Genomic DNA, 16,611 nt, shown 5'->3' on the forward strand with positions numbered 1-16,611 from the left:
GAAGATGAAAGAGCATTCAAAACACATCAAGGAAATGATAATAGAGAAGCACAAATCTGGGGAAGGGTACAAGGCCATCTCAAAGGCATTGAAGATACCCCAGAGCTCAATGCATTTAAAAGTTGAGGGGAGGAGGGAAAGAATTGAAACCACAGCCACATTCTGCCTAGGTCAGGCTGCCCATCTAAAAAGTCGCTGGAGAAGAATGGCACTTGTAAGAGAGGCTACTGTGACGCCAACAGTCACTCTGAGTGAGCTGCAGAAGTGAGTGGCCACAACTGGAAATAAAGTTCATGATTCCACAATCTATAAGGCCATGCATAAAAAGGGTATTTATGAAAGAATGGTGAGAAAGAAGGCCTGGCTTTAAAAAAAAGCACATCCTTGTCTGTAAAGACTTTGCAAAGTGTCACTTAAAAGATACTGTAAAGCTGTGGAAGAAGTTCTTGTGGTCAGATGAGACTAAAGTGGAACTTCTTGGTCTTACCACTAAGCACTACATGTGGCATAAATCTAACATTGTGCATCAGCCAGTTAACACCATCACTACTGTAAAGTATGGTGGAGGTCACATCATGCTATGGAGATGCTTTTCAGCAGCAGGGACCGGAAATCTGGTCAGGATTGATCAGAAGATGAAGGTTGCAAAATGCAGAGAGATCCTAGATAAAAACCTGCTAGCCTCTGTTTGTTGAGTTGGAAGGGCCTGTTACTGTGCTGTATGTCAAAATTAGTAGAGATCACGCAACATCTGCAGGGGATCAAGAATCACCTTTATTAGGAATTTGCTGTGGTGTATTGTCGTGATGTGCAACAAAAGTATTCAAAGAATAATTTAAAATAAAGTTAGAAGTTAAAGTGTGGAGATGGAGCAAAATATGCATAAATACATAAATATCAACATGTTAGCATTAATTTTGAGAGGACTAGAATATATAAGCAGAGATGTAATGCTGAGGCTTTGTAAGCCATTATTAAGGCCTCACAGAGTATTGTGAGCAGTTTTGGACACATTATCTAAGAAAGGATATGCTGGAATAGGACAGGATCCAAAGGAGATTAAATGGGAATTATCCGGGAATGAAAGGTTAACGTATGAAGAGCCTTTGATAGCTCCAGGCCTGTACTTTCTTATGTACTTATGTACTCACTAGAGTTTTTAAGAATGAGGTGGTAGCTCAATGAAACCCACTGAATATTGAAAGGCCTAGGCAGAGTGGATATGGAGAGGATGTTTCCTATAGTGAGGGAGTCTAGGACCAGAGGGCACAGCCTCAGAGTAGAAGGACGTCCATTTAGAACTGAGATGAGAAGGAATTTCTTCAGCTAGGGAATGATGTGTCTGTAGAGTTCATTGCCACAGAAGTTCATTGTCAAGTTATTGGGTATAGTTAAAACAGAGATTGATAGTGAGAGTGGCAAAGGTTATGGGGAGAAGGGAGGAGAATGGGGTTAAGAGGGATAATAAATCAGTCATGATTGAATGGTGGAGCAGATTCGATGGGCTGAATGGTATAATTCTGCCTATATCTTATATGAGCTTATGTATTTACAATACATAAAGCTCCTTTGGGAGGAGGAGAAGATGGCGGTGCGATGTACCGCGTGCAGCCTCTCCAGTGATGAATATCTGTAATCTAAGCACTACATGTGGCATAAATCTAACACTGCACATCAGCCAGTTAACACCATCACTACTGTAAAGTATGGTGGAGGTCACATCATGCTATGGAGATGCTTTTCAGCAGCAGGGACCGGGAATCTGGTCAGGATTGATCAGAAGATGAAGGTTGCAAAATGCAGAGATCCTAGATAAAAACCTGCCAGCCTCTGCTAGAAAGCTTAAACAGGGAAGGAAATTCATCCTTCAAGCAGGACAACGACCTAAAGCACACTAGCAGAACAACCATGAAGTGTCTTCAAATGAAGAAAATTGATGTCCTTGAATGACCCAGTCAAAGTCCTGACCTTAATCTGATGGAACATTTCTGGCAAGATGGAGGCGGACGTGACAGCACGGAGGAACATCTGGTGAAACTTCTGAAATGCTTGCTTCCCTGCCGCTGCTACTCTGATCGGAATTCTCCGGAGGGAAGGCCCCAAATCCTCGGCTTTGCCTGTTGCTTGGCAGCCGGGGCCGGGGTTGAAGCGCCGGTAGAGATGGTGCTCGGTGTCGGAGGCTCGAAGTTCTCGGATGGACTCACAGTCAGACTGCAGCCCAGGATGCTGCATCGGCAAGTCTGCGGCGCTGGATGCTCATGGCAGGGAGAGTTTCTTCCTTCTACCGCCTGCGTGAGATGTTGGGGCTATTGGGACTTTGAGACTTTTTTTTTACCATGCCCATGGTCTGCTCTTATCAAATTACGGTATTGCTTTGCATTGTTGTAACTATATGTTATAATTATGTGTTTTTTTTCAGTTTTAGTCTTGGTCTGTCTTGTCTTTCTCTGATATCATACCGGAGGAACATTGTATTATTTTTTAATGTATGCATTTCTAAATGACAATAAACGAGGTCTGAGTGTCCTCATAATCTAATTTAATATAATAAACAGCATTATAAATAGTAGTTTGAGGTGTTTACAGTGCTGTGCAGTGACTGAAGTAATAGATAAGAGGGGGGTGGGGCATGAAGAGTAACTAGTGATGATTTTCTCCCCAGTATCTCTGGACTACTGTCTTTAAGGGGTGACTCCACTTTACTGTGGACTTCCCCAGTAAAAGGCAAGGCACCTCTGTGATTTTCAATGTTTGCTAAATTTCCAAATTTAATTTCTGGATTTCCTGAACACCTTGCTTTTGTGTTAGGTTCAGAATCAGATTCACGTTTAATAGCACTGGCATATGTCAAGAAATTTGTTTTGCGACCCTGTTCTTCCCTATGGTAGCAGTAAGAAAAGGACATGTCCTGGGTGATGGCGATCCTTAATGATGGATGCCGCCTTTTGAAGATTTCAGGGGGTCAGCGCTTCTGGTAAGAAACTGCAGAAACTGCGGGAGTGGGGGTGGGGGGACCATTGTTAGAATGAATGTCCCATGCCGTGTGAAATCTCCATAATCGCACAAATTGCTTTGTAAAACGTGGTCTTATTCTTCCAAAAGTGGCCCTGGAGCTGAGCCAGAGGAGCGAAGCCACCAAGGCGGCATTTGAATCAGGATTAAAAACTACTGAACCTCGCACCCAACTGTTCAATTTTGGACCAAGCGAGAAGCTAAACTCACAACCGGCCTTAAATACCCCACAGACTACAGGAGAGGCAAACGCGGGCTGGTTTTCCAAGTACACGGCAATCTGGTTTGATGTCTGAACCAGAACTTCAATTAATTCAAGTCACTGACATAGGGATGGATGGACAGATTCAAGATTTCTTATTGTCATTCTTCAGAACACGATTGTAAAGAAGAACAAAATAATTATTTCAGATCTGATGCAGCATTTAAAAAAAACACAATAAGCATAGAAACACAAAAATATATATAAAGGCAATCCTATAAAACATAATGTACAAGTAACTGCTGAGTGTGGCCGTATATTAGTTTATATATGTAGACTGATTATTATACTTAAGTGACGCTAGGTGCAGGAGTACCTGAACATAAGGTGACTCTTAAGCATAAGGATTTTGCAGATTCTGGAAATCCAGAGCAACACACACGAAATGCTGGAAGAACTCAGGTCAAGCAGCATCAATGAAAAGGAGTAACAGCCGACGTTTCGGGCCGAGACCCTTCTTTAGGTGACTCCGACAGGGAATGTCAGACCATCCCCTACCCAAGGTAGTTTTGGTTGGAGCCACGGTAAGGAAGTGGGATTCTTGTGGGACCTTACCCCAAAATCCGCCCGTTTCGTTCGCAATCGAGGAGGTGCCCCTGGGGCAGCTAAAACGGCGAGGTCATTCCCAGATTTAATCCCATTCCCCACCGCAAGCACCCCAAACATAATTTAACTGTACACTCTGCAACTAACAATCAGGACAGACTGTCCAGTCCGTGTACTCTCAGCAGATAGAACAGGACACACAGCAAATCAATTTAAAACCAGTTACAATCCAAGCAGATAGAACACAGTCGCAGTCAAACAGAGCAGAGGTCACCCAACATGAATACAACCTCGCGTGTAATCCGGATGTTACTAATTGCATAGATTTCCTTGAGGGAGTAATATTTCTGTCCTGGCTGTGGAGGGGTGGGTGGATAGCGGAATAGAAAGGGAAGAAGAAATCAAGAAATTGGACCGCTCCATCTGGTAACATTATACCGAACCACAGCGCAACGATGCTGGGACCAAGCTCAAGATGTACTCCAGCAGAATTGAGCAGACTAAATTGTGATTTGTGGAGTACTTGAGACTTTCTAGACGTGACCACAGCGTGAATAATAAAGGATCATCTCTGGGTGTACGGATAATCAACACCGCAATCCCGTCTGCTGTTGCTGTTTTTTCTTTCTTTCTCTCTCTCCCTCTCTCTCTCCCTCCTCCCTCTGTATGTGTGTGCTTTTCTCTGTGTCGTTCACTGTCACTCCCCCACCTTGTGTCTCTTTGTGTGTGTGTCTTTCCATCAGTGTATGTGTCTGTCTCTTTCCCTATGTGCATTTCTCTCTCCCCCAACCCACACACAGACGTGTTTCTGTGTTTGTGTGTGTATATGTGTCTTGCTCTATGACTCTACCCCTCTCTCTGTTCTCTCCCTCCACCCTTTTCAATTTGGCAACACACTAAAAATATTTGGGGTGGGGGGCAGGGTTTTAAACAATACTAAACACAAAGGCCAGAATGACATTTTCCTGAGGTGACAACAGACAATCTATCTTCCATCAGAGTGAAAGAGGCTGCTAGGCCCAACCCCTGCACATGAACTCTCCTGACCCAGTAACCAAAGTGCAAAGACTACCATCAACAAACTGCCTCCTAGTTACCATAAAACTACTTATTGTACTAGGAGACTGTTTAAATCTTATACAGTAACAGAATGCATCTCATTATGATTTTCTGACAATGCATTTTCTCTGTAACTAGACCGTAAAACATAGGAGAATTGGGCTATTCGGTCTATCAAGTCTGTTCTGTCATTCCATCATGGCTAACTTATTATCCCTCTCAACCCCATTCTCCTGCCTTCTCCCCATAACTATTTTCTAAATGGAAAGAAAATACAAAAATCTGAAACATAAAGGGACTTGTGAGTCCTTGTGCAGGATTCCCTAAAGGTTAATTTGCAGGTTGAGTCTGTGGTGAGGAAGGCAAATGTGATGTTAGCATTCATTTCAGGAGGACTAGAACATAAAAGCAAGGATGTAACTTTGAGATTTTAAGAAGCACTGGTGAGGACTCACTTGGAGTATTGGGAGCAGTTTTGGGCCCCTTAGAAAGGATGTGCTGAAACTGGATAGGGTTCAAAGGAAGTTCACAAAAATAATTTCAAGTTTGAACAGCTTGTCATATGAAGAACGTTTGATGGCTCTGGACCTGTATTCACTAGAATTCAGAAGAATGAGGGGTGCCCTCATTGAAACCTATCAAATGGTGAAATGCCTTGATAGAGTGGATGTGGTGAGGTGGAGAGGATGTTTCCTATGGTGGGAGAGTCTAAGATCAGAGGACACAGCCTCAGAATAGAGGGGCGTCCTTTTAGAACAGAGATGAGAAGGAATTTCTTTAGCCAGAGAGCGGTGAATGTGGAATATCTTGCCGCTGTGGAAGCCAAGTCTGTATATATATATATTTAAGGGAGAGGTTGACAAGCTCTTGATTGCTCTGTCTATCACTTCCTCATTCTCCTACATGACTTGAAGGTCATCGAGCTGCCAGCTCCAGTTCTCTTTGTGTTCAGAGCACTTGGTGTAGATGTGTTTATCCGGAAGCCTGGAGGTCTTCCAGACCTCCTACATCCCACACACAGCACAAAGCATTGCCCCTGGAGCCATTCTCACTATACTATGCACTAATAGATGAGGAATGAACAAATAAGAACAGAGAGAAACTTACAAGACAATTTACCCCTCCTAAACCCAAGCCTGATGAGCCAAAGCCATTCTAAAGACTAGCACACTTAAAAGAATGGCCACAATCATCATGAGCAAAGATTGGAGATGTGGTGAGAAGAGAGGCCAACTCCATCATCAAGACAGCACTTCATTGGACCTCTGAATAGCAGAGGAAACACAAGAAACCAAAGACAACTTGGTGCCGTACCGCAGAGGCAGAAATGAGGACCCTGAAACACACCTGGGACACAATGGAAAAGATGGCCAAGGACAGAGATGGAGGACCTCCATTGCTGCCCTAAGCACCAGTGGCATAATGGGCAGTGAAGGGCCTGCACATTGCAGTAATGCTCTATGTTGTGATGTACATGTGACAAATAAAGCTGATCTTAATCACATCCACAGGAGCAATGCACCCTACACTGTCTTCTCCATTAAATCTCTGTTTATCAGTGTCTTTGATAGGAAAGGGAAAGGAAAATAGGAGAGCACAGAATTCAGGACCTGATGAAGGGACTCGGCCTGAAACGTCGACTGTTTATTCCTCTCAATAGAACCTGCCCAACCTGCTGAGTCCTTCCAGCATTTTGTGTGTGTTATTTTTGATTTCCAGTATCTGCAGAATCTCTTGTCCAAACTTCAGGACACAATGAAGGCCATTTTCCAAGCATCAGCACATCCAGAGCTACAGAAGTAATGCCCATGGAAGCCTTCAGGAGAAAAATAACCACGACTGGGAGGAGTGAAGAGGAGGTTAGGTTTTGTCATCAAGTTACATTTCCAATTATCCACCTTTTTATTCCTGGATGAGGAATCAGAATGTTTCTGGCAGACTGGATTTAGTCATGGAGATAATGTGAAAAATGAGACAACTTGTTTGTACTTGAGCAGCACAACCAAATAACAGCCTGTATTTCTACAGGGCAGCAAAACATGTAACATTGCCTCATATGAGCAGTGAGATCAACATTTGGGTTTCCTCCAGATTTCTGTGGATTTCCCCTGGGTGTTCAGGTTTCCTCCCACAGCCCAAAAATGTACCAGTTAATAAGTCAAGTGGTCATTGTAATTTGTCCTATGATTAGGCTAGTGTTAAACAGGTGGGTTGCTGGGCAACGAGGCTCACTGGGCCGGAAAAGTCTGTTCTACACCATATCGCTAAATAAATAACAATAAACATAGAACAGCACAATAATATGCACTTGGGTCCACTGCATCTATGCTGTCCATGATGTGAAATTAAACTAACCATAGCTGATCCATATCGCTCTATTCTCTGCATATTGATAAGCCCATCTAAATACATCTTAAATGGGCCTACTGTATCTGCTTCCACTAGCAGTCCTGGCAGCACATTTCAGGCAGCTAGCATTCTGGAAAATAATTTACCTCTCTCAAACAATCTCACACACACACACACACCTTAAACCTATGCCTCTAGCATAGGTTCCCTAAGGTTGTTATAACTGGGGGTGGAAATGGGAACAAACTCCCCCTACCTATTAAATGCTCCCAATGGTATGCATCTCAAATAGCCTCTGACAACCACATCTAGCTCCTGGCCTTCATGTGTGGCTTAGCAACTAAGCCCAGCGAAACTGACACGAGAAGGAGCAAACACAGGTTAATGGCACCTTCTAATCAGTCACTTTGGACAAATGGGGCTTCTCAACCATGGTCGGCAGCTCATCTAGGAGAAGGAATACTCTGATCTCAAACCTCTGCTGCCTTGCAGCTATATCCGCTCATGGGGAAGGCTTTGGGAGTTAAACCCTTCCCCCCCCCACCCCCGAGAGAAGAATCCAGAGCTGGAGTCCCTGTGGTGGTCCTACGTTGAGTTCAACGCTGACTGGCAGTTCCCGTGAAACAGCTTGCACCCCATATTGTACTGGCCAGGCTTGCATATCTAGACAGCCAGGATGCAGCATCCATGGTCAACCCACACCAGCGGAGGCCTTACAAACTCACTCACTCAGCATTTGACATTTGACTTGAATTGAATTCACTTTATTTCTTACATCCTTCACATACATGAGGAGTAAAAATTTTTACATTACATCTCCATCTAAATGTGCAATCATAGTAATTTATAATGAATAGAACAGTCAATGTAATACAGAGTACACTCAAATCAGCGTGAGTTCATCAGACTGATGGCCTGGTGGAAGAAGCTGTCTCCGAGCCTGTTGGTCCTGGCTTTTATGCTGCGGTACCACTTCCCGGCTGGAATAGATTGTGGTTGGGAAGGAAGGTTTGGGTTCCCAATGATCCTTTGGGCCCTTTTTACACACCTGTCCTTGTAAGTGTCCTGAATATTGGGAAGTTCACAACTACAGATGTGCTGGGCTGTCCGCACCACTCTCTGCAGAGTCCTGTGATTAAGGGAGGTACAGTTCCCATACCAGGCAGAGATGCAGCCAGTCAGGATGCTCTCAATTGTGCCCCTCTAGAAAGTTCTTCGGATTTGGGGGTCCATACCAAAGTTCCTCAACCGTCTGAGGTGAAAGGGGCGCTGTTATGCCTTTTTCACCAAACAGCTGGTATGTACAGACCATGCGAGGTTCTTGGTGATGTGGATGCCGAGGAACTTGAAGCTGTTCACCCTCTCAACCCCAGATCCATTGATGTCAATGGAGTTAGCCCATCTCCATTCCTCCTGTAATCCACAACCAGCTCCTTTGTTTTTGCAACATTGAGGGAGAGGTTGTTTTCTTGACACCACTGTGTCAGAGAGATGACTTCTTCCCTGTAGGTCACCTTGTTATTGTTTGAGATAAGGCCAATCAATGTAGTGCTGTCAGCAAATTTAATTAGCAGATTGGAGCTGTGGGTGGCGATGGGTCATGGGTGTACAGGGGGTAAAGGAGGGGACTCAGTATGTAGCCCTGAAGTGCTCCTGTATTGAGAGCTTTGGGAAAAAGACTGCTCTGTCCCTGCCTCTCATTATTTCATGAAACCTCTAGCAGGTTTCCAGCTTCAGCTTCTGATTCAGATTCAGATTAATTTTATTTATGGGTGTCAAGGGAGGGGTAGCACCTCTGGTGAAGGGGCTTCTCATGTGAGTGAGCTGCCGAGAACGGACCTTTGATCCCACCGGACACTCAGCTCTCACCCGTGGCTCCAAGAAGCTGTTTGCATGCAACAGCAGCCACACCCCAGTACACCACTTTGACAGGCGGGCAAAACCAGGTGAGGTAGCCGGCGGCCTCATACCCCAGGTATGAAAGGGAAGTGCCTGTCCTTGCAAGCGAAGTCACCTCCAGCGGACTGGGTGAATGAGATCAACTGTGAGATCCAATGGCCAGGAAGGCACTTCTACCATGCTTCATGAACAGCGAGGAGCATTACAAGGCTCATGCATGGTCATCCACTACAACCAAGGAAGACTCTTTGGCTACTCATACCAATGAACCCGGATTTCCGAGGTAGAGGGAGTGGACCTGCCCCAGTTTTTCCACTTTAAAATAACTTCCCTGCAGAGATTTCTATAGTCAACATTGGACACAACACTCTGCTCCCAGCTACCTCTTAAAACTTCTGATTTTTTTATTAAGAAGTTTATTGTCAAATGTTGATCTCAATGCTCAGTGAAGCAACTTTAGACATTTTCTGTTTATTGTATTTTGTTTTTACACGTCATAGTGGGATACTCTACAGAATGATGATGACTGACAACACCACCCTGGTTTATCATACAAGTCACTCCTGCCAGCAACCTTGGGACGAATTTCTGTGTGGAAGGTTCTCTATACATGAAAGCCGCCGTTGCTAATTCAAGGGCTCACAGTGAAATTTAAAAACAGATTCTATCCCCCACCTCCATAAAATCCAATCCATAGTAACAGGCACAATGCACACATATACTGGTAGTAAGTTTCCATGACAGTGACAGATGGTGTCATTGTAATCCAACATATTGGAGTCATTAGACAATTCAATCATAGAGTGGGGACTCAGCACAGTGAGATCAAGTTACCCTGATAACTGCTTTAGGAAATGAAGCCTTAAGCATGCATCTAGGGTGAAGATCATTGCTGCGGGAGGGGTAGAGTGACACTAGGTGACAACATCCTTTTCTCATGTACACGTAGGGCAACCTCAATTGTATCAAGTCATCAGCAGCTCTCCAACTCCAGGTTCAATTAAAAATATTAAATGCATTTGAAAGATTATAGTTTTATTTCTCACATGCACATCATGTCCGAAATGCATCATTTGCATCAGTGACCAACGAAGACTGAGGATTATGCTGGGGTTAGCCTGCAATTACCAACATGCTTCCGAAGCCAACATATCATGCCCACAACTTACTAACCCTAACCTGCACGTCTTTGGGGCGTGGGAGGAAACCAGAGCAGCTAGAGGAAACCCACAAGGTCATGGGGAAAAAGTACAAACTCCTTATGGACTGCAGTGAAAACTGAACTCTGATCAGTGATCGCTAATGCTGTGAAGTGTTACGCTAACCACTATGCTACCCAGCCACATTTGATCCCCCAAACCTGCACCTAGATTTAACAAATTCCAAGTTCAAAGTACATTTATTATCAAAGTACACATATGTCACCATAGTTTGAGATCAACACACACAAAATGCTGGAGGAAATCAGGTCAGGGAACATCTATGGAGAGGAATGAACACTCGACTGCATCCAGCATCTTCAGAATTTCGTGATTGTAGTTTTAGATTACATTTTTTTAAAAAGCTATGACCAGTGCAAATTTTATAGAGGAGTTGTGCTTGATATGTTCAATATTCAAAGTCCAAAGTAAATTAATTATCAAAGTACATATATGTCACCATAACTGTGACTCCAGGCTTTGGAATGTTTTCTCTTTGAAATCCATTAACTTTGTTTTACCTACTTGATCTAAAGACTCAGTTAGGTCCAAAAAACTAGGTAATGATAGAGATCTAGAAAATTATAAAGCTAGCAGGAAGGAGCTTAAGAATGAAATTAGGGGGCCAGCTGGTGGCGCAACGACATCGGCGCCAGACCTGGGAGCGGAGGTTCCCAAGTTCGAAACTAGCCGGGTCCGCTCCCAAGTACGCTTTCCATCCGTGTCGGGTTGAGTGTCGAGATTGTAACTCGACCTTGTAAAAATAAAGGGAAAATACTGTGAAAATGTCTGTGTAAGGAATGGTGCACCACATAGTCTCTCTCTCGTTCTGCGCCTTGTAAAAGCCATGAAAAAGACATCATCACGGACGCACGCACTGACACACAGAATCACACGCACAGACGCGCATGCACGCACATGCACAGACTCGCATGCACACAGGCACACGCCAAAAGAAAAGAATGAAATTAGGAGAGCCAGAAGGGGCCATGAGAAGGCCTTGGTGAGCAGGATTAAGGAAAATCCCAAGGCATTCTACAGTATGTGAAGAGCAAGAAGATAAGACGTGACAGAGTAGGATCAATCAAGTGTGACAGTGGAAAAGTGTGTATGGAACTGGAGGAGATAGCGGAGGTACTTAATGAATACTTTGCTTCAGTATTCACCACAGAAAAAGACTTTGGTGATTGTAGGGATGACTTACAGCAGACTGAAAAGCTTGAGCACATAGACATTAAGAAAGAGGATGTGCTGGAGCTTTTGGAAAGCATCAAGTTGGGTAAGTCACCAGGACCGAATGAGATATACCCCAGGCTACTGTGGGAGGTGAGGGAGGAGATTGCTGAGCCTCTGGCAATAATCTTTGCATCATCAATGGGGACAGGAGAGTTTCTGGAGGATTGGAGGGTTGCAGATGTTGTTCCCTTATTCAAGAAAGGGAGTAGAGATAGCCCAGGAAATTATAGACCAGTGAATCTTACTTCAGTGGCTGGTGTGGAGAAGATACTGAAAGGCAGGATTTATGAGCATTTGGAGAGGCATAATATGATTAGGAGTACTCAGCATGGCTTTGTCGAAGGCAGTCGTACCCTACGAGCCTGATTGAATTTTCTGAGGATGTGACTAAACGCATTGATGAAAGTAGAGCAGTAGATGCAGCGTATATGGATTTCAGCAAGGTATTTGATAAGGTACCCCATGCAGAGAAAGTAAGGAGGCATGGGATCCAAGGGGACCTTGCTTTGTGGATCCAGAATCAGCTTGCTCACAGACGGCAAAGAGTGGTTGTGGATGGGTCATATTCTGCGTGGAGGTTGGTGACCAGTGGTGTGCCTCAGGGATCTGTTCTGGGACCCCTTCTCTTCCTGATTTTTATAAGTGACCTGGATAAGGAAGTGGAGGGAAGGGTTAGTAAATTTGCTGATGACACAAAGGGTGGGGGTGTTGTGGATAGTGTGGAGGGCTGTCAAGAGGTTACAGTGGGACATTGATAGGATGCAAAACTGAGCTGAGAAGTGGCAGATGGAGTTTGACCCAGATAAGTGTGAGGTGGTTCATTTTGGTAGGTCAAATATGACGGCAGAATATAGTATTAATGGTAAGACTTTTGGCAGTGGGGAGGACCAGAGGGATCTTGGGGTCCGAGTCCATAGAACACTCAAATCTGCTGCACAGGTTGATTGCGTGGTTAAGAAGGCATATGGTGTATTGGCCTTTATCAACCGTGGGATTGAGTTCAAGAGCCGAGAGGTAACATTACAGTTATTTAGGGCCATGATCAGACCCCACTTGGAGTACTGTGCTCAGTTCTGTTCACCTTACTACAGGAAGGATGTGGAAACTATAGAAAGGGTGCAGAGGAGATTTACAAGGATGTTGCCTGGATTGGGGAGCATGCCCTATGAGAATAGGTTGAGTGAACTTGGCCTTTTCTCCTTGGAGTGACAGAGGATGAGAGGTGACCTGATAGCGGTAATAAGATGATGAGGGGCATTGATCGTGTTTTAGTCAGAGGCTTTTCCCCAGGGCTGAAATGGCTAACACAAGGGGGCACAATTTTAAGGTGCTTGGAAGTAGGTACAGAGGAGATGTCAGGGGTAAGTTTTTTTTTACACAGAGAGAGGTGAACGCGTGGAATGGGCTGCCAGCGACGGTAGTGAAGGCGGATACAATAGGGTCTTTTAAAAGACTCATGGATAGGTACATAGACCTTAGAAAAATAGAGGGCTATGGGTAACCCTAGATAATGTCTAAAGTACGTACATGTTCGGCACAGCATTGTGGGCTGAAGGGCCTGTATTGTGCTGTAGGTTTTCTATGCTTCTATATCCTACCCTGAGATTCACTTTCTTACAGGCATTCACAGTAGATACAAATAAACACAAGAGAATCAAGAAAAACTACACACAAAAAGGAACACATAACCAATATATAAAAGACAACAAATTGTGGAAATAGAAGAACTGAAACAAAATGATAACAAATAATAACGAGAACATGAATTGTAGAGCCCTTGAAAGTGAGCCCATATGCTGTAGTGTCAACATCATTGAGGATCTATCCTGGGCCCAACATTTGATGCAATTACAAAGAAGGCACGACAGCGGCTATATTTCATTTGGAGTTTGAGGAAATTTGGTATGCCACCAAAGACTCTCGCAAATTTCTACAGATGTACCGTGGAGAGCATTCTAACTGGTTGCCTCACCATCTGGATTGTGGTTGGGGTGGGGCGGGTGGGTGGTGTGGTCTACTACACAGGATTGAAATAACTGCCGAGTTGTAAAATTAGTCATCTCCATCACGGACATTCTTCTCTGTAGTATCCAGGTCATCTTGAAGGAACGATGCCTCAAAAAGACGGTCATTAAGGACCCCCGTCACCTAGGTCATGCCTTGTTCTCATTGCTGCCATCAGGGAGAAGGTACAGGAGCCTGAAGACACACATTCAATAATTCAGGAACACACAAAAACATACTGACTTCAATTCTTTTTTTTTTGCTATTATTATGTATTTCATTGTACTGCCACAAAGACAACACATTTCACAATATATGCCAGTGATATTAAAACTGATTCTGATTCTGGAATCAGTTCAGTGTTGAAGTGTGTGAAGTTATCTAGTTCCTTAATAGAATTTGAATCAAGTTTAATATCACTGGCATTGGTCGTGAAATTTGTTGACTTTGTGGCACCAATACAACACAATCAATGTTCCCTCTAATTTCTAATGACCAGTATGTATAAAAATCTTGTGCTGTGCAATTTTTTGCCTGGTGACAACAACATATGTGCACTGAATAATCTCTTCAGTAAAAACAGTTCTAAAACTTGTAGACAAATCATCGCAAACTCCATGCTGTCAACAACATCCACATCAAACACCGGAAAAGGAAATCTGATTGTGTATGATCATGAAATATACTCAACATGCCAATGAGGTAGAAGGTGACAACCTTTTGTGCACAGTTTAAATTCTTTTGTGTGCTAGTAGCAAAAGATGTGTGTGCGTGCACACTCGCACACCGTAGAGGGAACATTAACAACAATACATAATAATAGAGAAAACAAACTATGAATTACAGTAAGCATATTTAATATATACACATACACATTCACACATACAGTATACAAGTAATGCAAAAATAGAAATAAAAAAAAGTGAGGTAGTGCTCACTCAGAAATCAAATGGCAGAGGGGAAGAAGCTTTTCCGAATGGCTGAGCATGTGCCTTCAGGCTTCCGTACCTCCTTCCTGAAGGTAGCAATGAGAACAAGGCATGACCTGGGTGATGGAAATCCTTAATGATGGACCCTGCCTTTCTGAGGCATCGCTCCTTGAAGATGTTCTGGATATTACTGAGGCCGGTGCTCATGATGGAGCTGACTAAGTTTACAACTCTTTGTTTCTTAACTCATCTTAACCTCCAAAATGCCCAATTCCATCAGATACAAACAAAGCATGCTCCTCAGTAGTACCATGTAATACTTCAGGATATCAGGCATAAGTTGATTAACTACTTATTGAAATTATGATCAAAGGAATACAGCAGTTTGGTAATGCCTCATTAAAATGTCTGGGTTAGAGAGCATGTCTTATGAGGATAGGTTGAGTGAGTTAGGGCTTTTCCCTCTGCAGAGGAGGATGAGAGGTGACTTGACAGAGGTGTAAAACATGATAGAGAGGCATTGGTAGAGAGGACAGCCACAGACCTTTTTCCCAGGGAGGAAATAACTAATATGAGGAGGACATAACTTCAAGGTGTTTGGAGGGGTATAGGGGTAGTCTTCTTTTACACAGAGAGTGGTGGCTACGTGGAACATGCTGCAGGAGTGGTGGTAGAGACAGATACATTAGGGAAGTTTAAGAGACTCTTACATAGGCACATGGATGAAAGAAAAATGGAGGGCTGTGTTGATGGGCCACAAGGCTCGTGACAGACTTTAATGAATGGATGTAGGAGAGAAGGGTTAGATCTGGAGTTCCCAACCTTTTTTTATGCCACAGACCAATACCATTAAGCCAACTGTTTAACAAGATCTTTTACCTGAGGAATATTTTAAAAACGTCTCCAAGCAAACTGAGGGACAAAGCTGCAGCAAATGGAAAAATAAATTTATCAAACTACAACTAATCCTTGGTCAATCTCACCACAATCATCAGGAGAATAGGGAATATACAAAAAATTTAAATTGTTTCACAATGTCTTTCTAAAACATCAGCTGGAGCCTAGTTCTGCTAGTCCACTGGGGAAGTCATGCGTGGGTGGGAGGGAGGAGAGAACAGGGTTTGTTCTGTTATTGTTGCTTTGTCACTCGGTAAGCTTTATGTTCTGCCAAGCATGTGGGCATACTAGGTTGGTCAAGGAATGTGTGGCGACACTTGTGAGCTGTCCCCAGCACATCTTTGGGTGTGCTGGTTGTTAATGCAAATGACACTTTTCACTGGATGTTTCAAGGTACATGTTGTAAATAAATGAATCTGAATCTGTTAGATGAGACAGGAAAGAGTTAAAGCATCATGCTGCAGTTGTACAAAGCATTGGTTTGAATCGCACCAAATGGGATGGGAGGACAGTGCAAAAGACAGTGAATAGGATGTTGCCGTGAATGAGGGGACAAGGCCATAAGATCATCATTGGGCACAGACTAGAAGGGCCGAGATGGCCTGTTTCCGTGCTGTAATTGTTATATGGTTATAAGACACAGGAGCAAAATTAGACCATTTGGCCCATCAAGTCTACTCCATGCATTCAATCATGCTGATCCTTTTTTACTCCTCCTCAACCCCATTTCCCGGCCTTCTCCCCATAATCTTTGATGCCATGTCCAATCAAGAATCTATCAATCTCCGCCTTAAATACACCCAATGACCTTTGAGTGACACTTGCAATGTTCCAGTCCTCTAGTACCATGCCAGAGTCCAATGATTTTTGAAAGATCATTGCTAATGCCGCCACAACCTCTAACGCTATCTCTTTCAGGACCCTAGGGTGCAGTTCGTCTGGTCCGGGTGACTTATGTACTTTTAGGTCTTTAAGCTTTTTGAGCACCTTCTCCCTTGTAATTGTAACTGCACCCATTTCTCTTCCTTCACACACTACAACATCTGGCAAACTGCTAGTGTCTTCCACAGTGAAGACTGATGCAAAATACTCATTTAGTTCATCTGCCATCTCCTTGTCCTCCATTACTATTTCTCCTGCCTCATTTTCTAGCGGTCCTATATCCCCTCTCATCTCTTTTATTTTTTTTACATACTTGATAAAGCTTTTACTGTCCACT

General features: G+C 43.6%; 1 protein-coding gene across 4 annotated transcripts in view; it reads right to left on the bottom strand.

Annotated features, from left to right (window-relative positions):
- The window catches only part of cyth3a (cytohesin 3a), a 119,103-nt gene that overhangs the window by 54,739 nt on the left and 47,753 nt on the right, over positions 1-16,611 (bottom strand). The window contains exon 1 of one of the 4 annotated variants that reach the window (XM_072269151.1): positions 13,535-13,745. The exons of 2 other annotated variants lie outside the window; for them this stretch is intronic. In XM_072269151.1, the coding sequence (XP_072125252.1) occupies positions 13,535-13,694 (160 nt within the window). In that variant the 5' untranslated portion in view covers positions 13,695-13,745. Of the gene's footprint in view, positions 1-13,534; positions 13,746-16,611 lie in introns of those variants that run through there. One more of the 4 variants, XM_072269152.1, reaches the window with a different exon arrangement.

Source organism: Mobula birostris, chromosome 9, assembly GCF_030028105.1.
Source record: "Mobula birostris isolate sMobBir1 chromosome 9, sMobBir1.hap1, whole genome shotgun sequence".
In the NCBI taxonomy this organism is placed as follows: domain Eukaryota; kingdom Metazoa; phylum Chordata; class Chondrichthyes; order Myliobatiformes; family Myliobatidae; genus Mobula; species Mobula birostris.